A 26,168-nucleotide genomic window follows, 5' to 3' on the forward strand; every position below is an offset into this window, starting at 1 on the left:
GAATGAATAGTGCCTAAATCTAGAAAAACTATTTTTATATTTATCGAATACAATCGCTGTTTTATTATTAATAAGTTGTATGAAAATGTTTTCTGCATCAACGCAGAGAGAGGCTCCTTCACATGCGTATCGGCAAAACGTGCAACCGTTCCATCTGAAGCTTGTCAGTCTTATTGTTCTATATCATTGCTATGTATCAGTCTTGTCGTTCTGGGCTTGAATAATTTGCCGATTGTGCACGAGGCCTCCAATGGCACGCAAACGACGAGCGATGGCCACCACGGATAAACGCGAAGATAACGGATCATCCAGGACTGGTCACGTTGACTTTCCATGTCTGCAATCTTGGTTCGCCGCTTGCGCTCGGCGTCACCAACCACACGCAAAGCACAAGCGACCACCACTGAGGCTACCGCAGCGGCGACAATGCGTCATTCCGGATTCGTAAAGTTCGCTTCGTTCATCTTTTTCTTTGGGTACGCCGGGCGCTTCCAACAAAACACAAAGGATGGGGTACTCCCAAAGAGGGTACCACGGAAGCTACAGCAGGTAATCCGGTAGTGGCTGCACTGGCACTCCTTGCCTGCGAGGTACATCTCACGCCTCCTAGAATGCACACAGGACCCGCGACCCCCGCGCAGGCGAAGCGGGTTGTCTAGCACCAGCTGTATTGACGCCCGCTTTCTGGGTCCACCGCTGGGCCCACCCGGCGCCTCCTTGAGTGCACACAGGCCAGGTGACCCCCTCGAAGGACAGCACACAGGTGAGAGCAGGTGATCCAGCAGCAGCTGGGTTGGTGCTCTTCACTGGTGCGCTGGGCCCACCGCACGCACTCGACGCCTCCAAGGGTGCAGACAAGTCGGGTGACCCCCATAAACGGTACCGCGTAGGCGACAGCGGGTCGTCCAGCGGTGGTTGGCTTGGCGCTCTTCACCGGCGCGCTAGGCCCACCACACGCACTCGACGCCTCCAAGGGTGCAGACAAGTCGGGTGACCCTCACGAACGGTACCGCTTAGGTGACAGCGGGTCGTCCAGCAGCGGCTGGCTTGGCGCTCTTCACCGGCGTGCTGGGCCCACCGCACGCACTCGACGCCTCCAAGGGTGCAGACAAGTCGGGTGACCCCCATGAACGGTACCGCGTAGGCGACAGCGGGTCGTCCAGCGGCGGTTGGCTTGGCGCTCTTCACCGGCGCGCTGGGCCCGCCGCACGCACTCGATGCCTCCAAGGGTGCAGACAAGTCGTATGACCCCCAAGAACGGTACCGCATAGGTGACAGCGGGTCGTCCAGCGGTGGTTGGCTTGGCGCTCTTCGCCGGCGCGCTGGGCCGACCGCATGCACCCGACGCCTCCGAGGGTGCAGACAAGTCGGATGACCCTCAAGAACAGTACCGCATAGGCGACAGTGGGTCGTCCAGCAGCGGCTGGCTTGGCGCTCTTCACCGGCGCGCTGGGCCCACCGCGCGCACTCGACGCCTCCAAGGGTGCAGACAAGTCGGGTGACCCTCATGAACGGTACCGCTTAGGCGACAGCGGGTCGTCCAGCAGCGGCTGGCTTGGCGCTCTTCACCGGCGCGCTGGGCCCACCGCACGCACTCGACGCCTCCATGGGTGCAGACAAGTCGGATGACCCTCAAGAACAGTACCGCATAGGCGACAGCGGGTCGTCCAGCGGCGGCTGGCTTGACGCTCTTCACCGGCGCGCTGGGCCCACCGCACGCACTCGACGCCTCCAAGAGTGCAGACAATTCGGATGACCCTCAAGAACAGTACCGCATAGGCGACAGCGGGTCGTCCAGCGGCGGCTGGCTTGACGCTCTTCACCGGCGCGCTGGGCCCACCGCACGCACTCGACGCCTCCAAGAGTGCAGACAAGTCGGATGACCCTCAAGAACAGTACCGCATAGGCGGCAGCCGGTCGTCCAGCAGGGGCTGGCTTGGCGCTCTTCACCGGCGCGGTGGGCCCACCGCACGCACTCGACGCCTCCAAGGGTGCAGACAAGTCGGGTGACCCCCATGAACGGTACCGCGTAGGCGACAGCGGGTCGTCCAGCGGCGGTTGGCTTGGCGCTCTTCACCCGCGCGCTGGGCCCACCGCACGCACTCGATGCCTCCAAGGGTGCAGACAAGTCGTATGACCCCCAAGAACGGTACCGCATAGGCGACAGCGGGTCGTCCAGCGGCGGTTGGCTTGACGCTCTTCGCCGGCGCGCTGGGCCCACCGCACGCACTCGACGCCTCCAAGAGTGCAGACAAGTCGGATGACCCTCAAGAACAGTACCGCATAGGCGACAGCGGGTCGTCCAGCGGCGGCTGGCTTGACGCTCTTCACCGGCGCGCTGGGCCCACCGCACGCACTCGACGCCTCCAAGAGTGCAGACAAGTCGGATGACCCTCAAGAACAGTACCGCATAGGCGACAGCCGGTCGTCCAGCAGCGGCTGGCTTGGCGCTCTTCACCGGCGCGGTGGGCCCACCGCACGCACTCGACGCCTCCAAGGGTGCAGACAAGTCTGGTGACCCCCATGAACGGTACCGCTTAGGCGACAGCGGGTCGTCCAACGGCGGTTGGCTTGGCGCTCTTCGCCGGCGCGCTGGGCCGACCGCATGCACCCGACGCCTCCGAGGGTGCAGACAACTCGGATGACCCTCAAGAACAGTACCGCATAGGCGACAGCGGGTCGTCCAGCAGCGGCTGGCTTGGCGCTCTTCACCGGCGCGCTGGGCCCACCGCGCGCACTCGACGCCTCCAAGGGTGCAGACAAGTCGTATGACCCCCAAGAACGGTACCGCATAGGCGACAGCGGGTTGTCCAGCGGCGGTTGGCTTGGCGCTCTTCGTCGGCGCGCTGGGCCGACCGCATGCACCCGACGCCTCCGAGGGTGCAGACAAGTCGGATGACCCTCAAGAACAGTACCGCATAGGCGACAGCGGGTCGTCCAGCAGCGGCTGGCTTGGCGCTCTTCACCGGCGCGCTGGGCCCACCGCGCGCACTCGATGCCTCCAAGGGTGCAGACAAGTCGTATGACCCCCAAGAACGGTACCGCATAGGCGACAGCGGGTTGTCCAGCGGCGGTTGGCTTGGCGCTCTTCGTCGGCGCGCTGGGCCGACCGCATGCACCCGACGCCTCCGAGGGTGCAGACAAGTCGGATGACCCTCAAGAACAGTACCGCATAGGCGACAGCGGGTCGTCCAGCGGCGGTTGGCTTGGCGCTCTTCACCGGCGCGCTGGGCCCACCGCACGCACTTGATGCCTCCAAGGGTGCAGACAAGTCGTATGACCCCCAAGAACGGTACCGCATAGGCGACAGCGGGTTGTCCAGCGGCGGTTGGCTTGGCGCTCTTCGTCGGCGCGCTGGGCCGACCGCATGCACCCGACGCCTCCGAGGGTGCAGACAAGTCGGATGACCCTCAAGAACAGTACCGCATAGGCGACAGCGGGTCGTCCAGCAGCGGCTGGCTTGGCGCTCTTCACCGGCGCGCTGGGCCCACCGCGCGCACTCGACGCCTCCAAGGGTGCAGACAAGTCGGGTGACCCCCATGAACGGTACCGCTTAGGCGACAGCGGGTCGTCCAGCAGCGGCTGGCTTGGCGCTCTTCACCGGCGCGCTGGGCCCACCGCACGCACTCGACGCCTCCGAGGGTGCACACAGGTCGGATGACCCCCAATGAGGGTACCGCCCAGGCGACAGCGGGTCGTCCAGCAGCGGCTACGTGGCCAGGGTAGCACGAAGACTATAGTTCTTGGTGTGGCCCGGTGATTGTGCTTGCGTGATCCGTTACGCCGGTTGCTAGAGGGACGGATGTGGAGCCAGTTTGTGGACGACGTCATGTGCCTAAAAAAATTCAGTACATGCTGTTTATTTCGGTGGGAACAATTATATTTGAAACGTCTTGTGATTGTATTGTTTTTTCGCTTCCAAATCAGTGCCTGTGCCTTTTCCTGCTGCCCTCAGACCTGGTTCAAGGCCCGTCAAGTTGCTGCGAGCAACTTTTTCCTTAAATCCGCCATAAATTGTACGTTTATGGAAATAAAGGCATATTTGTATGTGTATTTGTATTTGTATTTTCGATGACTGCATAGACACAGTATCTCGTACCTAAATATTGCACCTTAACGCATGTAAGATGCTTTCCTTGCATGGATGAACATTTGTATAAGATGTATGCGTTAGTGTAACCGAATTTTAACCATAGCAGCATGAGTCCTTTCCTAATTTCGAGCACTTCAACAGCGAACCACAGACATTTGAGGAGAATGATTTCCTACGATTATATGACGAACATGGTTCAATGACATCAACACAAAGCTGCCAAATGACAGTTTGGAGTGTGGGATCCATCGTGTAAAGAAATATTTGTTCTGCGAGAACCGCCTAGGACCTGCCTGACGAGACGTAAAGTTGTGTGTGAGCACTTAAACGATAATACAACGGCTTGTGGTACCGACGTATGAGCCTCTGGTATCTGATATCAATTTTATGTCTATAGGGGTATGTTTAGAGATATTGTAGATATCCGTAACGAATATTGTGCAGCGTCTTAAAGACTAAACCAACATGCTATCTCACAGGACGTAGTTAGTAAGATGCTCACGAAACCGCGAGAGAATGCTCTATAAGTACATGTATTAAGACGTACCGTGGTTGAAGCATGGGTAAAAGAGAGCCAGAATGCACGCAGAAATAAAGTGTCAGAGAGTAATTCTTAACTCAAATGCGCAAGTGCAGGATGCATTCTGAAGAACTGCAGAATTTAAGAGCACTAAATATCAAGCTGGGGTGCTCTGCCCAGAAAGGTAAGTGTAAATGACGGGAAATATCTTGGTGGCTGTACTTCCAAAGCATTTGACCATCAAAGTAACGGCAGGCCCTCATTTTTTAAGGCCTACACTCAGACGTACTCGAAACGGTAGCTAATGGAATCGCATTATAACAAGTAAATAGTCTTCTTGTGTGTAATTTTCGTCGGTCTCTCCGTTTTTATTCTTGTTCACGGTGGTAGAAATGCCGTTGTCGGTATATGGCACCGATGGCTTGTCAAAACTGACAAAAAGATGGCAGTCTGATTGACGGCTTATTATACGTCGTGTCGCACATGAGTGAGCTAAATAAGCCTCTTATCATGCACGACAGTTCCTGTTATGAGAACCTGCTCGTCAGCTGGTGAAGCAAATAGCCATCTACCCCTTACGTCACTTAATGTCAAGCGTTTATCGCTCAGGAGCAAGGTTCATATTAAGTCGCCCAAGGGCTCTGTAAATACAGCTTTTGAACACACACACACGTGCGCGCACACGCACGCACGCACACAAAAATTTTAGTACATTACGTGTGTTATATACAAAGGCGGTTTTCATCTTTCAAAGCGCCCAGAATACTCTGGTTAAGGGTGTCCCAGCTAGCATAAGCCAAGGTGTTTAACGAAAAAAAAAAGACTTAGGGTTAGAGCTACGAAATTACGATTTCACGACCTATATGGTGTTCGGTCGTCAGCCCTCTGACGACCGAACACCATGGGTGCGATCGCGCAAACAGCTCGCTTTTCCGTTCTCTCGCTTGCCCTCTCGTGATTCGTTGGCGCCCGCGCGTTTCGTCACGGCTGTCATTGCGCCGGGGCGGGACCACAAAATGCGCTTACGTCACACTCCTGTCCATCATTCCAAAACCGAGTGAAATCGGCCACTATCGTGGAACGGTCGACAAGGGCATTCGCTTCGAAGAATGAATGGCCGTTGCCATAGCAGCGCTAGTAGCAGACGATGCGCCTGTCGTCTGCCCGTAATGTCGTCGCTCGCCGAACATAGCTGGCCCTGCCGGGGGTCCAGTTTTTCGAGATTAAAGCGCGATCCGCCATTGCAGAACGTTAGCGATGTTAATTATGGAAAACAACTGTGATCACAGTGAAATTAAATGTTGTGCCTGCGCTGTGATAAATATAACTAGTGTTCTTTTTAATGTTGGTTGATCTGAGCTCATTTGTCGAGAATGCTCGCCGTTTCACGTTTTGCTCAGAGAATCGCGTTCATTGTTCGGTGGTTTGGCGCTCACGAGTCACGATGGCCGCTCCTATTATCGCGCTTTTGGAGTCTCTCGGGCAGCCTCGGCGACGCATCTTTCGGGACGCATTTGACGAGCTTACCGAGGAAGAATTCCGCGAGCACTTCAGGCTCTCGAAGAGCACTGTGCGGTGGCTCCGCGAGCTATCGGAAGACGTCATCGGTGGCCTTCGGACCGGTGGCATCACGACGCAAGACAAGGTGCTTTCTGCTCTCCGTTTCTTCCAAAGATCCATCGATCCACCTTCCAAAGATCCATCGGCAGCGAAGAATTCGTATCCATAGGGCAGGCTTCCGTGAGCGAGACCATTCACATAGTTGCGGAAACAATAACCGGGGTGGGCCGGCAACAGGGTTGGGTGAGCTCCCCGTTGACAACGGCCGGCAAGGCTAGTGCAAAGGCGGCCTTTGCGGATCGTGGCCGCATTCCCGATGTAGTGGCTCAGGCCGCTAATTTGTAGCGATGCCTTATGCCTTATTCTATGCTATTCTTATCATCCATCACACACGGCCGCCTGATCCCGTTGATAATGGGGGCAGACCGTCGCTCTGACCACGGGCTTAGCGCAAAAAACCTGAAAAAGCATAGAATCAGAAAAGGCGTCGCTACAAAATACCGGCCCTGTGTCGACGGGACGCTCTTGGGTCAACGCGCGCGATGTCCGCACAAGATACGGGTGGCCCTCCATGAACGCGACCAACAGTTTGCGTTGGTGCGGCAACATGTGCGAGTCAAGTCTTAGATTTTTGTGACGATTCGCAGTCGATGAACAATGATCGCCAATTGAACTGCGCGCTCCTGCCAATTTGTTTTGGCGTGTGCGATACCACCTAGCGGACTAAACCAAAATATATGCCGCTTAAATTAGTTTTCTTCTCTCGCATCACATTTCCGCCAGAGATTATATGTTGCATCAGTAAGAGTTTTTTTCGTATATTACGTGTTTAATTATTAAAGCATCACAAACATTCTGCACTTAATATATCGTCCCCGATCGAAGCCCAAATTGGTGACGCAAACTTCCGGGGCTGGGCTCGCTCGTTTATTGGCTGTGCTCTCCCTCCCGTTCTCACAAATCTTGCGGACGGCCCACTTTGTGACGTCGCAGCCAGACCGAACGAACGGAAAAGCGAGCTGTTTGCGCGATCGCACCCCATAGCTGTAAGACTTACGTCGTCTTTTTCGATGGCCTAGTCGCCAACGCTCGAAAGAAGCTGACGTGAATAAAGCTCTCGCGCCACTGGCCTTGGGCCCGAGTGGCATTCTGTCCAACAGTGGGTCTTATAATTGTATCCTGCATCGTGTTCAGCAAATCACTTTTTTGGTGTGTAACAGCTTGGGTAACGTTAGCTGGGACAGACGATATTATATATCAGGCGCGATTCTCTTCTATTACTTTGAGCTCGAGGAAGCCTGATTTCGCGGTCGGTTATATATTAAACGCAATGTCGTCAAAGCACAGTCGCATCTCGAGTCCGAGGGCTTACAAGTTCGGGAACATTACTGGTATCATCCTAATGGATCTGAATGAGGTATATTGGCACCGATTCGCGTGAACATTACAATAACTTCGCCTACACGTTTTCTCACAAATATGGCCTGCTTTGTGACTCGCAACGCTGGCGAACTGCCCAATGGAGCTATTTCGTGCTGCATCAAAAACATGCTTGCATTGCCTGTTTTAATCCATCGGTATCGCAACCGGCATCTTAAGTATAATCACGAAAAACGGTCACACATTGGCAGAAACGTGCTTTCTTATAATATAAGCTTCGAACTATAGGAGTGAGTCGTCGTTGTTATTGTTGTAGCCTGTCACAAGTGTGGCTCCTACCCACGACGTGGGATTGGCCAAGAAATGGGTGGAATATTCCAAATTAATATGGAGCATAAATTGCCTAATATCTATGGAATTGGCATTGCATAGCGTAGAATTACCTGTTAAAATAAAATCAGGAAAGTCATATGGAATGAGTAAAAATTATTTAATAGTACAAAAAATAGAATTTAGCAGGGCATTCGTTTAGATTGTGTAAGAAATGTTTGGACAGCGAAGCAAGCACCCCTACGGCTGAATCAAAAAGTGGACGCCCCGAACGAAAGAATGGCAGGTTCTGTCAAGTCCAGGCCAATTCTTCGAAAAGGTATTTCCAACAATCTTTTTCTTGCCGCATTAAAGCGGCGACAAGATAGTAGAAAGTGATGCATCGTCTCCTCATTACAATATGAGCAGAGGGGGGAGGGAACCAAACCCGATCTGTGTAAATAGAAATTCAGGGAGGGAATGCGGCAACGTAATTTGGTGAGAGAGATCTCAAGCATCTTTGCGTTACAGGATTCGCCACGCCAGAGAAATGCCACGTGCTCATAATCTGGAGGAGCAGTCAGATCTGGGTTTCATAAGGCTATTCTAATTGATCACATCCGAAAACTTGCCGCCATGATCTGTGCTGTCACTGGTAGAATAGGAAGAACAGGGCCGGAAAGTGACGTCTTTGCCAGTGAATCGGCAGTTTCATTAAAAAACAAACCTTTATCCAAATCAAGCGTACAAATTGCCCATGAGCAGGAACTAGCAAGGGGAAGAGTTTTAGCATGGGTGAATCATTAGTAGCGGTAAGGCAAGAGCATACAGAAAGGGAGTCAGTAAGAATAACAGCTGTTGTAATCATTTCGTCTAACTTACGTAAAGCTAGGAATAGGTCCCAAGGCGTCTTACCCGCCGGCAAGTGGAGCTTCTTCTTCTTCGTGTTCTTCTTCAGTTCCTTGTCTTCTATGGCATAAGAGCTGCGACTGCTGCATTTAGTCCGTATTCAAGAATGGCATTCATCTTTTAGTGCATCATTCAACTCATCTATTCCTCATATACAGGGTGTTTTTTTAGCTGCAACAAATTTTGAAATATATCCTTGTGGCAAATCATGCAGTTTTAGCTCTTTATCCAAATTAATCGATGAGGCGGCCGTTACCTCTACGAGAAATCAAAATGGCTTTATTGAATAAATAATTTCATTACGCTCATTACATCTCTAATTACATCTCTAATTATATATTTTGCGCCACATATTTCAATCTACGAACTGGCGCCAGCAACACCTTTTTCTACGTTTCCCTCCGAAAGGGGCACACTCCTTGCCCCTAGCATAGCATTCCTGAACACTGGACTAAATTTTCAACCAAATAATCATTTCTTTATTTCCAGCAGCAAGAGGGTGTTCTAAAGCGGAATTTTTTTTTAATCGTCTCACTCTTCAAGCCTCAGCTACACTTGCAAGCAACAAGGTCAGGCTGCTCATCTCTTATTCATGGAGGATCTCATCAGTGGTGAACGTTTTGCTCACAACCAGTGACAGGCACAAAGCAAGGGTTGGCGGTCGTCTTCTATAGAACGACAACGTCATCATTTTTGCAACTGAGAAAAATGTGCGGTTGCTTCAGGCACCTTTTGGCATGATTGTAACTTTTAACTTCAATAAGATTTTTCTTTCTGCGCGCTCCCGTAATCGCTGTGTGCCGGTCATTGGCATACGAGCCTGGAGGAGCAGCGACGCGAATGAGCTTGTGCGTTAAGTTCGAAAATGCCTCGACACCGGCCGTGAACGAAATAGAAGGCCCCCGAAAAGTTACGGAATCTTTCTAGATGCGATCACCACTCGGCCTGAGCCTCTTGAAGTTGACTCTCTTGTCGCTTCGCTCCATTAATGCCCACTAGCCGGTGTGTCCCTTGTATGGGAGGCGAAGTGTCCGTGTAAATTTCACTCATATTCACTAATATTCACTACTGTAAATACTATAGGTATTGTAAATAGGTCCTCTGTAATTTTTTGCTCCTCAATCTACGCTTTCTCCATTTCTGTACCTCTTCATTGTACCATTCGCCTTTTCGACCAATGCTATGGCTTCAGCCATCGCCACTGCGGCCAGCAAAACTATTTTTAGTTCTTCCAACAAATGTAGTCGCTTTTCCCGCAATCTGACGCGAGCTGACGCGGAAGTAAGCCGCACCTTTCGCCTATTTGTTACTTGGTGCGACAGCGAAGACGTTTTGTGCCTGTACAAGGGAGAAGGGATCGCTCCCAAGACAACCCACCCCTCCCTTCGTGCCACCAATAGACTCACTAGTCCTCAACTTGCTTTCACATTCACCATATCCCTTTCATGCATGTCGCTCTTTTTGAGCTTGCTTTCTAAAACTTTCTGTTCCGTGATAAAGTTTGGAAGGGGGCGGGTTTGTCAGAAAATTTCATTCTGCTTATTCAACTTCTCAAATATTTTAATTAGATGAAAAAGGTCAATAGTAATAAGAAAAGTGTAGAGCGACATGAAAAACTTCTGGTACAGCTTTCTGTTCCGCAATACGTGCTACAGAAAAGTGTTTTTCCGAGCGTAAAAGTAGCTCGCGAATACACGCAAAATGCCTGGAATGGCCAGTCGCGCGGCAGTTTTGCGTGCACTTCCCAGGTAGCGCACAAAGTCTTGAAAGCGTCGTATTAAGGGATTCAACGTCTGAAACGGATTTTTGACCAAAATCGACGCATCAAAGACGTTCTAAACAAGATAGCTTAAAAACGGGGGGTGAATACATTTTGATAACATTGGAAACCAGGCAGCTTAAAAACGAGGGGTGAATACGTTTTGAAAACGGCTCAAGGCGCCACCGCCACGCCACGGCGCGTCAGCCTCTTTAGCGGCTTCTACAATATTCAACAGCCCACCAACGCGATCCAACCTTGCGCAAGGTGGCGATACCGTCGTCAAATCATGTGACCAAAGTGGCCACGTGATTCGTGATGCCGGGCTGCCGGGTGAGCCGGGCATAGTCGCGTCGTCATGGCGTCGTCGCGTCACCGCACTCGCATTCCGCTGTGGTGTGTTTGCGGCTGTTCTGAATCTGCTGCCGCTGCCCTTTGCTATGTAAGTGTTGCAGTGTTTTGCTGTCTAGAAAACGATATTCCGTGATCGGTTTGGGTTGTGCGATATGTTTGTGTGGTTTTAATTTGGAAATCAGTAGTGTTTTCAATTGTGATGTGACCAAGGAGGCCATGTTATTCGTGAAGCCGGGCATAGTTGCGTTATCGCACTCGCATGGCACTATGGTCTGTTTCCGACTGTTCTGAATGTGCTGCCGCTGCCCTTTGTCATGTAAGTGTTGCAGTGCTTTGCTGTCAAGAAAATGACATTCTGTGATTAGTTTGGGTTGTGCGATCTGTTTGAGCCGGGCATAATAGCGTTATCGCACTTGCATTGCGCTGTGGCATGACAGCGGCTGTTCTGAATGCGCTGCCGCTGCCCTTTGTCATGTAAGTGTTGCAGAGTTTTGCCGTTAAGAAAAGGACTTTCCGTGATTAGTTTGGGGTAGTGCGATCTGTTTGTGTAGTTTAATTTGGAAATCAGTAGTGTTTTCAATTGGAGGGCGCGGAGTGGAGGGCACTAATCAGCTCTTCAAGTTCATCGTCATGTTATGCGAGGCGCCTTTTCACTGACGCTGTAATTAAGGCGTTAAGAGCAGTATAAGGACGAAAGTTGGAGGGACGAAATCGTGCCTGTGTGTCCCTAGCGTCGGGATCGGCCGCTATGCGTGATCCTAACAAGAAAGCATTTTGCAGAATGCGAAGAAACGCGGCAAAATTTCTGTCTGTGCGCACCTTGCCGATCTCCGCAATAGAGTCCTCATCGTGGTATTTTAGTCTCCCGTTTAGCAAGAGTGTTGCAGACAAGGGAACTGGTTCAAACAGACTTTTTTTTAATGATTCAGTACTAGTGCGGTATCCCAAAAGGTGAGGTCAAGTGCTCGCCCTATTTTCTTCCCTCGCGCTACAGCGCACTGACAGAATTTTGCGTGCACCATACCATGCTTTTATCGTCTGCGCTTCAGGTTCTCGATTGTGTTTTCGCCCCCTTTACCCACGTGATGGGTATTTCATGGTATTACCGGGTACCACATGTGTCCATATATTGTGTCCAATATATGAAACGGCCAAATTCGATTTTATTTGACGCCTCAAATGGTAGTAATGTATTGAGTCCCTTGTAGCTTTGTGCTTGTTATCAATTTTACTATTTGGCGAATGGATACAGCATGTACGCTGCATAACTCGCTTGTGGATACTGCATACGTGTGTCGAGTATGCCCTTGGTATAAAATAACTTTTATGCTTTAGGTAGTACGATTGTTTGCAGCTCGGGACATGTGTCACAATGTACGCTGTGCACCCTTCGCGCTTTACGGCGGCCTGCCGAGTTCGTGCGGGTGCCATGTGTGCGCATGGAGTTCGCGAAGCGCTCTCGCAGTTTTTTTTAAATATTTATATACATATGTTCTGTTCGCGCGCTTCGCGCAACAGGGCATGTCGCAGTTCTTTGTCCTTGCGCAACACATTTTCCTAGCGTACGTCTGTGCATTATTTGATACCGGTTTCACACGGGGCTCTTTTAGCCGCTATCCAGTCCATTACAAATCGAATTTCTCGGTCGTGATTGGCTCCTCTGCGCAAGCTACGAGAGTGAGCAAGTCGTATCGATAATTTCGATCCGGATCGGGCGTGATCGCGACCGAGAGTGGTCGTGTGACACCGGTTTTACACATGGCTCCCACATAGGGAACACTTTAAGTTCAATGCTACTGAGTGAAGAGCAAGTGCATATATATGCCAGTGGTGGTATGTGGGCAAGTCTTTCTTGTGAAGCCAATACTTGTGCATTCAAAACATTTTAATTACCAGCTTATAGTGCATCAATGTGTTTGCTTCGACAAAATGGAGCACCAGTGCAGATATCTGAGTATACCTGTCCACGGCAGCAAGTGTGTCTACATTGAAACCACTACCAGTATGTGCGGCAGTTCTATTTCCAGCAGCGGGACTGCACAATAATAAGTAGGGTGCTCTCAAGCTGTTTATGAAGCTCTGCCTGGACTGTGTGCCAAATATTTTTGGACGTGAAAGTGGGGGTGAATTGGAAAACATCAGCGGAACTGTGCCTGTACTTTGTGGCAAATGTTTTTGGATGTGAAAGTGTGAGTGAACTGGCAAATTTTCCCTGAGATACATGTGTTAAACGTTTTTCTTATTCAGAGTGCTTTTTTTACTTTAGGAGACTGGAGATGTGCGCAAAGTGGGACATGTCGGTGTGCTAATTAATGTATTTGCTGGTTTGCAAATTATTTGTTGCAACTTTGTTTTTGCCAGAGAGGTACAACATTGCCTCTTGCAAAGGGCTTTTTAGATAAAACACTTACTATTTATTATGACCATTGCTTCCTTTGTTACACAAATGCAGCTTCCAGTGCATTCCAGTTTATTTCCATGTTTATGTAAGTTTCTAATATGAGGCTTGCATATTCATTTCTCACGTTCTGGAGTGGCAAGATGCAGCATTACTGTCTCATCGTTCGCTGTACTACAGTAGTGTTCACTTGTTACACTGAATCCCCCGTTTAAGCATTCTGTACTAATTTCACTTTTTGCTTTTTTGTTGTATGGTTATTTTTTCTCGCCATTACCTTCTTTGATATATCCTAAAGGCAATATTTCCAATTTTGCATTGTTCCCATTTTTTTTATTTCTGTCACAGGATTGTTTTATGATGGTATGCGGTGGTATTTCTTTTTGTGCTCTTTTCAAGCTTCTAGCTGATTGGTAACATTGCTTGGAGGCAGTTACCATCCGATTCATACTCTTGCATTTTTCAGTCTACTTCTTCCATTCGCTCCGATGTCACTTCTGCATAACTCTAGTCCATCTAATAGCACGTGCACTTTACTATGATAAATTAGACACTTTAGTACACTCCAGGTTTTTCTGTTCATTTTTGTATGTGTACTTGGAATTTTGTTTATGTGCTAGTGAATGTTCACTTTCGAGTTCATTACGAATCCTTTCTGCGACTTTTGTCATCGTTGATGTACCTTTACTTCTATTTGCATTTCTCACACAGTTTGTTCGAACCTTGCATAAGCATTACATTTTAATAAAGTGTTTTTGCTTTGTCACAATGTTCTCATTTCATGCACTCTTGGCATGAAGGGCTTGGTCTGGCCGCCTGCCAAGACGTGGCCATTTGTTCTTTGCAGAATGTCATTCCCATTGTGGTTGTTAGCATCGTAGCTTACTAAAGGCGGTATTAAGGATTCATTATTCCTAACAGGTTCATTTTCGTGTGACTTGGTAGAGGATTCGCCGGCCATGCGGGGAACAGTGCTTGGCACGGCGCCATGGCTCTTACAGTCAACACCGACGCTTCTACTCATCTGGGGCGCGATTGAAGATCGTTGTTCGAAACGACCGATCAGTTTCACCTCACGCGATTGGCCTAGGCCGTGCCAACGGGTGCGGCTGACGACATCTGCGCGGCATAGGCCAGTCGCGTGAGGCGAAACTAAACGCGTGTTTTGAACAACGATGTCTTATCGCGCCCGTCATCCGCGAAAATTAGCTTCAGATGATCGTAAACCTTTCAAGACTGATTCTAGACCAGCTTTTTGATAACGTCCTAAAAACGTTTAAAAATTGGTTACGAATAGTATTGCCAAAGGGATTACTTGTGTCTTTCCCAATCCTATTTCTAGACCAGCTTTTCGAATACGTCTTGCAGACCTGTTCTAGATCGTCTCAAGAAAGTAATTAAGCCGGACATTAGCAGAGATATACGACGTTTTCCCGCCGTAGTTCTCTCATTCGTGTCTTCTTTAACCCGTTTTTATCGTCTTGGATAAACGCTACAAAAACGTTACGTATCTCTTTTGTGCTACCTGCGTTGTTGGCTTCTTTCCCGCTCAGAAAAACACGTATCGGGAGTTTTGCATGTCTGTCTACAATTCTCTCATTGACCCTTCTCATCTAATTATAATTTTGTTTATATGTTGTCACCCACTCCCCTCTGCATTGCCTCGTCGGCGATTGTGGATATCGAAAATAAATAAATAAATAAATAAATAAATAAATAAATACTTGGGAAGTTGAAAAAGTAATTAAGACTATTTATCTAATTAAGCGGCAAAACATAATTAGAGTATCTCCAAGCGACTGCAAACATCATTACCTTGCCTCTGTCCAGCTACGTGGCATTCGCAAATTTTTAAACCCTTGCTCAAGCTAGCTGGGACACCTTGTGTACTCACGTAAGTTCTCCTTTGTGTGGCCAATTCCCCTCGTAAGTATGTCTTATGTGGAAAAAATATCAACAACGTGGGTTCTCTAGGCGAATAGCCAACATTGCGTCCGGTAGAGTAGCAACACTTTCATTGATGGAGGCAGTGGGCATAAAGGAGTGCATTTCAGTGCATAACGCTCTGATCTTTTGTTGTTTGTTAAAATTTAGGAATGTTTTCAGTAAAATTTAGTGTAACTCGTGCACTGCATTGTAACAAGTCTTATTATTTCATAACTGTCCGACAATATTGGAAATATATTCGTATTCGATTCTGTGTCATCACTTTGATATCGAATTCAACTCGGACTTAAAAATTTGTATTGGCACACCTCTACTTACCTCAGAGCTTCATCATGCTTGGAATGTCAAAGTTACAAGGTCATAACCTATTGCTGTTAAAAAAAAAGAAGAAAACGGGAAAACAATTCACAACCAAATATCTATAGCTAAGTGTCAAAACCTTGAAGCCTAATTTTAGGTTACCAGCACAATTTCTAACCTTGTATAAACTTAGGACCGTACTATTTAACGACTATATCAACGTATCCGGGAATACAAATAAATGCAGTAATCGAAACAGTGATGTCAGAGGAGCGGACAAGGTTCAACAGAAGAACACGAAGAAGAAGCTCGACTTGCCGCCTGGTAAGACGCTTTTGGCATCGCTTCCCTAGCTAGAAGGTTATATTGCTGAAAACGTACAGTCGTGCGAACTGCGTATAACCTTTATGATAGCTATTACGCTCGGGGTTTCAAGTGTTTATGCAATAAAATCATGTTTTCCTTGCCAGCCGGATCACGAGTGTCGCGGGCGATATAGTTGGCCCCATATGTAAGAAAATGGGTGGGCAAACTGCTGAGGGCGCCTGCACAACGGACAATAATCTCATTAAAAAATAAAATGATAAAATGCAAGGCCGTGCTTGATAACCGTTGATAAGAGTCTCCGTTTTTCTGACTGACAGGCACACGAGAAAGGTAGAAAGAGTCTCTTTGAGTTCAAGCTGATAGTGAAGGATCGCGCTCGCTTTGTAATGTAAACAAGGGCTGTTTGTGACGCTCTTAAAGGGGACAATCTCTTGCGCATATCATATACATATTGCACTGACGTCCTTCCATATGGTACAGGGGTCTTTGAAGCGCCGTCGTTACATAGCCCTTGGACGACGTCAGGGACCCTGCTCTTGCCTAGAGGCTTGAACAATTATGAAAGATCTTATACATAAACGTTGGGCCCTACACCAACTTTCTAGTATAGTATAGAGGCGCAAAATAGATTACATAATAACACTCATGTTTAGTGTACGCTCGCTCGACCTTTAAGAGGAAGCTTTAGCTTTGGGGCCAGCTTTTCCTTTTGTGCTTTTCCTTTTGTGCAATGCTAAGGACTTCGGCATGTACTGATCACAAGACAGTAGACTTGCTAGAGTGAAAATGAATGATTTAGGGCACACTGCTCTTGCCGAAACATTCACACTCTTATAGACTTATAGACATTGCCATTCAAATAGGTTCATGTAAAACGCAGAAAGACTCAGAAAAAATTCACCGAACGTCAGTAAGGAAAAAAAAAAAAAAGAGGCATGAGTTCACAAATATGCAGCTCTTTACCACAAGCAGACATCCAAGTTTAGTAAACTGCAACTGTTAGAGCTTCTAAAGCGGAGAAACTTGATATACTTGGCAGGGTGGCTGAGTGGGCAAGTTGGGCATCCATAATCGCAAGCGTACAGCACGAAAGTTAAACGTAGACGATGCCACTGACATGGACAAGCGCTGACTGCCAATTGAAGTTTTATTATCAATGCGGGGAATTTATGCAAGGAAGTGAAATGGCTAGCCTGAAAACATGAAACAGAAAATCAGACGAGTAAGTAGTGAGAGTGAGTCAGGCAACTCTATTCGGTTTCTTGACATCAGGCGTATGCGTTTTATGTAGACTTCACTTGGCTGGATGTATGAGCGTTGCACAATGAAACCGCTTCTGACATTCAACCCTGCCCATACTAAATTGGATAATAGAGGCAATGTCAACTACTACTTTTCTAACTGCCCTTGACCGATCATGACATCATCCTATGGGTACCATCTTCAAAACTCAAGTGGTTTGCCTTAAAGGGACCCTGAAACGCTTTTGACGATTTTCTACAAACGTATTGAGGTGTTAGAGTAGGTGCTTCTGATCATTAATTGACACATCTAAGTGCCCCGCGTAAAGCGGGTAATTTATTATAAGGTTTTAAAAATGCACATCGCTGCCGATCGCAGCACACTGCTCGGTGGAATTTTAAGCCGCCCCTACCCATATGATCGAAATCACCCATACGACGTCAGTGGGGCGAGCTATCCGATTGGCTGACAAGGACGCGTGATCGATAATTTTTCCAACTTTATGGTACACAAATGATTTTCATAATAGTTGGAATGTAGGTAATTTGTTTTTATGCAAAGAAAGTAACATAAAGAGAATGCACAAGAATAATTTTTCAGTACACTTAAGCACTTCCGGCACACAGCAAGTGTCGTCTGCTTGTGTTACAACGTACTCCATTTTGACGAGAGCTCCGCGGTCAGAGTCGGTCTCAATCTTTTCGCGAGCACTATGATTCGACTTTGTTACCTTGTGGACTGCAAACGTAGCGACTGGCAATGCGTCAAGCTGCGACATCGTGTCCCTCTGCAAGGCAGCGTACGAGCGAACTGGCTGCTGCGCATCGGACTGCCGCTATCCGATCGGCACCAGGATTTGCGCTTTTGTGGCCGTCACTTTACACTTGAAGATTACTAACGCAATAGTGTTTCGCGAGTCCGGTATTAGGGCAAATGCAAGCGCAAGGGGACAGGGTCTGGCCGCTTGACTGTGCCGTAACGGGATGAGCCTTGAGATGAGCAGAAGGGCAAATGTGAATGGTCTGCACGGTGCAGCCACCTGGTGGCACAGAGCTCAACCATACACAGTAGCAGCAACGAAGTGTATTCTTCTTTGTTGCTGGTGTGTATTTTTCGCAGGAGTGTAATCATCAACGCGTTATTTTTATAAATGTTTAAAATATTTTACACTTGGTTAGAGCAATATTAGCGCTTTGTTTGGCTGGTTAGGCGCTGCGCCAACAAGTGTATGGACCGTGCAGACCGATCAGGCCGCTCACGTACGTCTACGCTAAAGTTCGTTCATCAGCTTGAGTTTATGCCTCCAGTCATTTGCCGAAATGACCAGCTTGCCTATGGTTACCGGAATACAAGACACGTTCGGCGCTACGACAGAATGCTCGCAACGCACGCTGCTTCGATAGCTTTCGCTTAGGGTCGACGGCCAAGCTGCTAGCGGCGAGGTCTCGCGTGGGCGGGGGCGGAGGCAGGCTCCAAAACAACCGGAAGTGGACGATGTGACGTCGCATCGTGACGCTGAAACAGTGAAGGCGGAGCTTAGCCCCGCTCGCTCGGCGAACGAGTTGAGGAGGAAAAGCATGGCTAGGGAGGAGGGTAACTTCTAATCGCCTGTAGCTCCATTAATACGCAACGCTTCACTTAAATAGTGGTGCGAATGTTCTACTTAAAGGGAAGCTGAAAGGTTTTCCAGAAAAAAATGAGTGAACATGTGTACATAATGGTTTTCAACCCTCCGAATTCGAATATCATATCGAAATTGAGCGAAAGAAAGCGCAAATATATTTTATTTCGACGAAAAGTGCAGCAGCGGACACGCCCAGCTCGCGCGTCTCGTTTCCGCCTGTGATTGGTCGGGCGACCCGTGACGTCAACTTTAGCGACCGGCCGCTGCCGCTCCACATGAAGCGCGGTGCCAGGTAGTTTGGTGCCGTAATGGAAAATTAAGAGGTAATAGAAAATTTAGAGAGACTGCGTTTTTCTGAAGAGTTCGACGTTGCTCCCTACATGTACGAGCCGATTGCAAAGAGCCGGCCTCTCGAAGAAGCAAACGATGCTGGTGCGAGCAGTGCTTTCGACGAGAACGAAAGCGAAGTCTTGGGATCTCCTCGTGTTGGAAATGCTCTTTGGTGAGTATGTTTTTTGCAAAGCGATCTAGTGATCTCGCCGATCTTTCGCCGGTCTAGTGAGCTCGTTTCCGGTCAAACAACTGCAGTGTTGTGTTCCTGCATGCCTCCTCGTGGAACGTAAGCGGGGATGCGATCGTCGGCATTTGTGCGCTGTCCAAAGCTGTCGGCAACCTACAAAGACGGTTCAAACGCGTGAAAAGCTTCCCGGTTCATGCAGTACGTGTAGTGACCTTCATCTGTGCGCCATCCACACACTACACATAACCGAAGTCGTAAAGGCGGCGAATTCCGTCGGCTACGTGAGACGGTCGGTTTCTCGCTGTGCGCGAGAGACGGGGGGAGCGTAGCGTCCTGGCGTGCGCCGGCTTTCCAGCACATGCAAACTCTACATTTGCACTGCGTTATGGTAGCTGCGTGCAGGCTGTTTTACAACACACGTGCAAATAGAAAATTCGCGGCGCTTTGCGACGAAACCTGCGTCGAGGGCGGGAAATAAACATGCACCTTCCGTTCAGCGTGCTAACATGAAGGAGCTCGCAGTAAATCAAAATCCAGGTTTGGGCGAGTTCGTGTATTCATAAGGCCTTCCAACACCAGTTATCATCAGTCAGTCCGCACTCGTGCCGTCTTTGTTTTCGTTGCTCCGATCTTTTCGCGCTGCGTTTAGAAAGCCTGCTAGTGGAAATTCTGGTGATAATCGTCGTCACGGAAGTGGTTGGAGCACAGCAGTGTAGTTCTTGAGGGCTTGAAATTCTTTCGCTTTACAGCAGCCTCCCACTTCCTTAAAAGCTTCTTGTCTTGTGGGAAGCAATGGAAGACAACATCGTCGCGGCCGCTGGTGTTCGTGCAACCGTAGGCTGCACACACAGACGGCATGATCGGCCCACCACATCAGTTGATGCTGCGCACGTTGACCACCACTCTACATACACACAGACGCACCAACAAAGAAATGCAGGGTCGATCGAAGCAGATTACGACGGCACGCACGCAGAAACAAGCACGGTCAGGCACGGTCGCGCAGGCTGCGAAGGAGCAAAACACTAAAGTTGACGTCACAACACCGCGGTTTCCGGTCTCCGCTCGCATCGTCAGCGTCAGCAGCAGCGCGCGGCATTCGACGGGGGGCGGAGCTACAGCGCAATTTCAACCGACGATTACGTCGCTCCTATTTGAAAAAAAAAAAACCAAATTTGACCTACATGGTTATTAAGGTTCCCGGATCCGTATATGAGCGTCTTATTGAATTCGACAGACTCTTCAGCTTCCCTTTAAGCTGAACCCTACGCGTCTACAAAATTTGGCCGAACCGTTTCAGGGGCCCTTTGGCTGCAGACGATCCGGATCCACATTTAGTGTTCGTAGCTGAGTCTATCCGCTGGAAAAGGAAGGCCCGGTGAAGTGACAGCGGTTAGGCGAATGGGAGGAATACACGAATGTACGATAAAGTTACAGTGATCCCATACAAGCATCAGTTGTCGGATCACCGGAAGATGGTCGATCAAAGCGACGGTGACAGGTAGTTTTTGGAGCGCAGCTCTTAAGCACCCGTTCCTGTGTTGAGCGTCGCCGTGCCCCGCCGTCCCTCGGCGTGGTACCTCGGCGTCGAAGGATGAGTGATTTCATCGAAGCATGAAAGAGCGCAGCAGCGGATGAAAGACGGCGAGAGCGAAAAGAGCGCGAGGAGGAAACCAAAGGAAGCCACCTCGAAGCACCACCAGATGGCACTCCCGTCCGCGCATCCGTGGAAACCGGCCGTGCGGGGAATAAAAAAATATCCAGAAAGCTCGCCTTCGCGTGCAGCGTTCGTCGCAAGCGTTTTCCGGCAAAGATTACGTTTTCATAAAGTGCAGTTGCCGGGAAGAGGCAGCTGTGTGACCGGTCTATATAGCGCCACACGTCGCGGCTCTGCCACTCAGTGCAGTGGTTGGTGCGATGCCTCTATATACCGCGAAATGAAAACACTTATAGAACTGCGCTAATATTTCGCGTTAGGGAGGGACTAAACGCTTGTGCAACGTCAGACAGAAGACCAAGTATGGTGACTGTACACAGAAGGTTGTGTACACAATTTAACTTTCCTGCGGCGCTTGTTACGTGGGGCACACTGATAGATGCCTTAATCAATCTTTGCAGAAATACGCGCGCAATGTGCGCAAGGGCAATGAAGTTCTTTTTTTTTTTTGCACAGCATACTAGCACGCGCAGCTGTATTCTTTGGTTCTAAAGAACGTCAGTTATTCACAGGCACCAGGATGATCGTACCTGCATCACTCCTATGCAATGCCAGATTCTGGATACTTATAGGGTAAATAAATAAAATTAAATAAATATAGGGTAAATAAAGGAAATGAAATGAAATTTAATGTTAAAGTCGCACAATTAGCTCTGCGTCAGCAAGCCATCCACTGCTCTAACAAAAAAGAACTCAAGTTTTTTGTAAGTCGGACGTACGGTTGGAATGCACTCTCACATTTGTTTTAGTATATATATCTTGTTCTTGCTGTTTGTTGATTTTTTTTTGCGACTCACTCGTCTATTTGTCTCCTTTCCTCTTCAGCAGTTTGTTTTTCAGGTAGCTCTATCCCACCCTAGCGTAAGTTCTGCGCATTGATAATAAAACTTTATTTTGGTAGTCAGCGGTTGTCCTTTTTGATTGTTTTGTTCACTAACCTTCGCGCTGCACACTCACGATTATAACCCGCCGCGGTGGCTTAGCGGCTATGGTGTTGCACTCCTAAGCACGAGGTTGCTTTATCAAATCCCGGTCGCGTCGGATGCATTTCGATGGGGGCGAAATGCAAAAGCACCCGTGTCCCTTGCATTGATAGCGCGTTAAAGAACCCTTGGTGGTGAAAATTAATCCGGAGTCTTCAGCTACGGCGTGCATCACAATGAAATGGTAGTTTTGGCACGTAAAGCCCAAGAATTCAATTCATTCACGATTATTGATTGAGTTTACATGTTACGTGGAATTGTCACAATGTCTGCAAGCGTTTTGCGAAAGCTATATTCACAAATTAGCGGTATGTACGGTCCGAGAATGATATATAATGCAAAAATTTTGTGCGCTTTAGATATTTTACTCGGTGCAGTTTGCGGAAATGTGATACCGTTCTGTATTACTCGTTTACAGATATAAACATCATAGTTGAGTTTTCAGAAATTTTCTATAGTTTTGTATGGAAACGATATCATAAACAGTAATTTTGCTTCCTACAGCCATACCTTTAAACGTATTTTTTTAATTGCGACAAACTCTGTGAAATACGGTGAGGTGGCTACCGAAAAAAGATCCCTCTGTTAACAAGTACTTACATAGGAGCACTCGAGGCAAATCTGCCATGCAAGCTGAAATTCTGTAAATATAGATGCTGCGATTTTCTTGAAAGTGGCCTAAACATTCAGTCATTTCTAGCGGAATATCCTCGAATAAGGTACATTTTTCTCTTTGCAAATAGCTTTTGCTTCCAAATATTTCAACCATGACACGTCATGTTTACATAAAGGATTGTAAGCAGATGTTTTCGCGTTACAAAATGCCTCTCGTTAGACGGAGTATTTGTTCTGCAGGATGCTGGATATGTTGGCGCTACGAAGGCAACATAACGATTATGCGGTTTCTGGAACGTGCTACGCTACTATTTTCGCGCATTCCAGTTTCAGCAATGATAGCGGGAAGGCTCAATCAGTTATTAGGTGCTACAAGCAAGGTTTATTTTACGTTGCTACCAATGGGCATTGTTCCTTTGGGGTCAAGTTTCTGGCGTTTGTCGTGTACATGGGCTAGCCGTTAGCTACACGTCTCCGTTCTGTTGATGTCAGGTTAGCATTCGGCAGAGCCACGAGGCACTGATTTTTTAGGGCGATTACGCAGCACTTATTACGTGTCCTCGTCATGTTCATTCGTGTTTTCACGGAAAAGCGAGTTGTGTATGACATGAATTCCAGGCTCGAACGTCTATTTTTTTCGACTTGTGTTTTTGTCACCGAGTCCTGCAGTAATGCGGCGGATCGCATTCTCGTTATCTGCCTGCTGTTGCTTGGGGAACCACGTAAATATAGGTAATACCAGTAGCGGTATATGACTCAACGTCTCTATTAAAATAAATCGTTTATGTGACACAAATCTATTAGAATTGAGAGGAAAGCATCTTAGATGCCTTATCCCGCACTATATATAGTGCACTTCAATGTAATGCATTCGTGTGGTGTTTCTAAGTTGGAAATTTCTTGAAATATTTTTGTTTCTACCGGACAGTCCGCCAGTCCTTAAGCAAGTCTGATGACTTGTACCAATGGAAAGCTGGATTCTGCCCTATACCGGCCGTCACAAGTTGTCACGGAAGGACGATCACAAAGCGATGGCGAGACCAGATCGTGCTTCACCTTTGGCAGGCGTCGGCCGTCCTGGGCGAACCATGGCAGGCGTCGAGAGCATGCTGGGCCAACCAAGCGCACAGCCAGAGAACACCGCCGCGAGCCCTGCTGGACGACCCGCTGTCGGCCAACCTGGGCGGGCCATGGCTGTCGTCGGGAGCATGCGCTGGGCCAAGAGCACAGGCAAAGAGCACCACCGCGTCCATTGCAGGGCGACCCGCTGTCGGCCACCCTGGGCGGAGCGTGTCAGTCGTTGGGAGCATGCGCTTGGCCAAGAGCGCAGGCAAAGAGCGCCGCCGCGTCCGCTGCTGGACGACCCGCTGTCGGCCAGCCTGGGCGGACCATTGCTGTCGTCGGGAGCATGCGCTGGGCCAAGCGCACTGGCAAAGAGCCCCGTCGCGTCCCCTGCTGGGCGACCCACTGTCGGCCACCCTGGGCGGACCATGGCTGTCGTCGGGAGCATGCGCCGGGGCAAGGGCGCCGGCAAAGAGCGCCACCGCGTCCCCTGCTGGACGACCCGCTGTCGGCCAGCCTGGGCGGACCATTGCTGTCGTCGGGAGCATGCGCTGGGGCAAGGGCGCAGGCAAAGAGCACTGCCGCGTCCCCTGCTGGACGACCCGCTGTCGGCCCCCCTGGGCGGACCATTGCTGTCGTCGGGAGCATGCGCTGGGCCAAGCGCACTGGCAAAGAGCCCCGTCGCGTCCCCTGCTGGGCGACCCACTGTCGGCCACCCTGGGCGGACCATGGCTGTCGTCGGGAGCATGCGCCGGGGCAAGGGCGCCGGCAAAGAGCGCCACCGCGTCCCCTGCTGGACGACCCGCTGTCGGCCAGCCTGGGCGGACCATTGCTGTCGTCGGGAGCATGCGCTGGGGCAAGGGCGCAGGCAAAGAGCACTGCCGCGTCCCCTGCTGGACGACCCGCTGTCGGCCCCCCTGGGCGGACCATGGCTGTCGTCGGGAGCATGCGCTGGGGCAAGGGCGCAGGCAAAGAGCGCCGCCGCGTCCCCTGCTGGACGACCCGCTGTCGGCCAGCCTGGGCGGACCATTGCTGTCGTCGGGAGCATGCGCTGGGGCAAGGGCGCAGGCAAAGAGCGCCGCCGCGTCCCCTGCTGGACGACCCGCTGTCGGCCCCCCTGGGCGGACCATTGCTGTCGTCGGGAGCATGCGCTGGGGCAAGGGCGCAGGCAAAGAGCACTGCCGCGTCCCCTGCTGGACGACCCGCTGTCGGCCCCCCTGGGCGGACCATTGCTGTCGTCGGGAGCATGCGCTGGGGCAAGGGCGCAGGCAAAGAGCGCCGCCGCGTCCCCTGCTGGACGACCCGCTGTCGGCCAGCCTGGGCGGACCATTGCTGTCGTCGGGAGCATGCGCTGGGGCAAGGGCGCAGGCAAAGAGCGCCGCCGCGTCCCCTGCTGGACGACCCGCTGTCGGCCCCCCTGGGCGGACCATGGCTGTCGTCGGGAGCATGCGCTGGGGCAAGGGCGCAGGCAAAGAGCGCCGCCGCGTCCCCTGCTGGACGACCCGCTGTCGGCCAGCCTGGGCGGACCATGGCTGTCGTCGGGAGCATGCGCTGGGGCAAGGGCGCAGGCAAAGAGCGCCGCCGCGTCCCCTGCTGGACGACCCGCTGTCGGCCAGCCTGGGCGGACCATTGCTGTCGTCGGGAGCATGCGCTGGGGCAAGGGCGCAGGCAAAGAGCACTGCCGCGTCCCCTGCTGGACGACCCGCTGTCGGCCCCCCTGGGCGGACCATGGCTGTCGTCGGGAGCATGCGCTGGGGCAAGGGCGCAGGCAAAGAGCGCCGCCGCGTCCCCTGCTGGACGACCCGCTGTCGGCCAGCCTGGGCGGACCATTGCTGTCGTCGGGAGCATGCGCTGGGGCAAGGGCGCAGGCAAAGAGCACTGCCGCGTCCCCTGCTGGACGACCCGCTGTCGGCCAGCCTGGGCGGACCATTGCTGTCGTCGGGAGCATGCGCTGGGCCAAGCGCACTGGCAAAGAGCCCCGCCGCGTCCCCTGCTGGACGACCCGCTGACGGCCAGCCTGGGCGGACCATTGCTGTCGTCGGGAGCATGCGCTGGGCCAAGCGCGCTGGCAAAGAGCCCCGCCGCGTCCCCTGCTGGGCGACCCGCTGTCGTCCACCCTGGGTGGTGGACGACCCGCTGTCGGCCACCCATGGGCGGAACATTGCAGTTGTCGGGAGCATGCGCTGGGCCAAGCGCGCTGGCAAAGAGCCCCGCCGCATCCCCTGCTGGGCGACCCACTGTCGGCCACCCTGGGCAGACCATGGCTGTCTTTGGGAGCATGCGCTGGGCCCAGGGCGCAGGCAAATTTCATCGTCGCGTCTCCTGTTGGGCGACCTGCTGTCGGCCACCCTGGGCGGAGCATGTCAGTTGTCGGGAGCATGCGTTGGGCCAAGGGCGCAGGCAAAGATCACTGCCGTGTCCCCTGCTGGGCGTCCCGCTGTCGGCCACCCTGGGCGGACCATTGCTGTCGTCGGGAACATGCGCTGGGCCTAGGGCGCAGGCAAAGATCACCGCCGCGTGCCCTGCTGGGCGACCCACTGTCGGCCAAC

The 26,168-nt window shown here is 50.7% G+C and overlaps 1 protein-coding gene across 1 annotated transcript in view; it reads right to left on the minus strand.

The window, feature by feature from the left end:
- LOC139060152 (uncharacterized) overlaps positions 1 to 25,959 on the minus strand; it is a 97,621-nt gene extending 71,662 nt beyond the window's left edge. The window contains exon 1 of the mRNA XM_070539068.1: positions 23,614 to 25,959. Within this exon, the coding sequence (XP_070395169.1) occupies positions 23,614 to 25,838 (2,225 nt within the window). The 5' untranslated portion in view covers positions 25,839 to 25,959. The remainder of the gene's footprint in view (positions 1 to 23,613) is intronic.
- Between the last annotated feature and the right edge of the window lie 209 nt (positions 25,960 to 26,168).

This window comes from Dermacentor albipictus, chromosome 1, assembly GCF_038994185.2.
Source record: "Dermacentor albipictus isolate Rhodes 1998 colony chromosome 1, USDA_Dalb.pri_finalv2, whole genome shotgun sequence".
Classification (NCBI taxonomy): Eukaryota; Metazoa; Arthropoda; class Arachnida; order Ixodida; family Ixodidae; genus Dermacentor; species Dermacentor albipictus.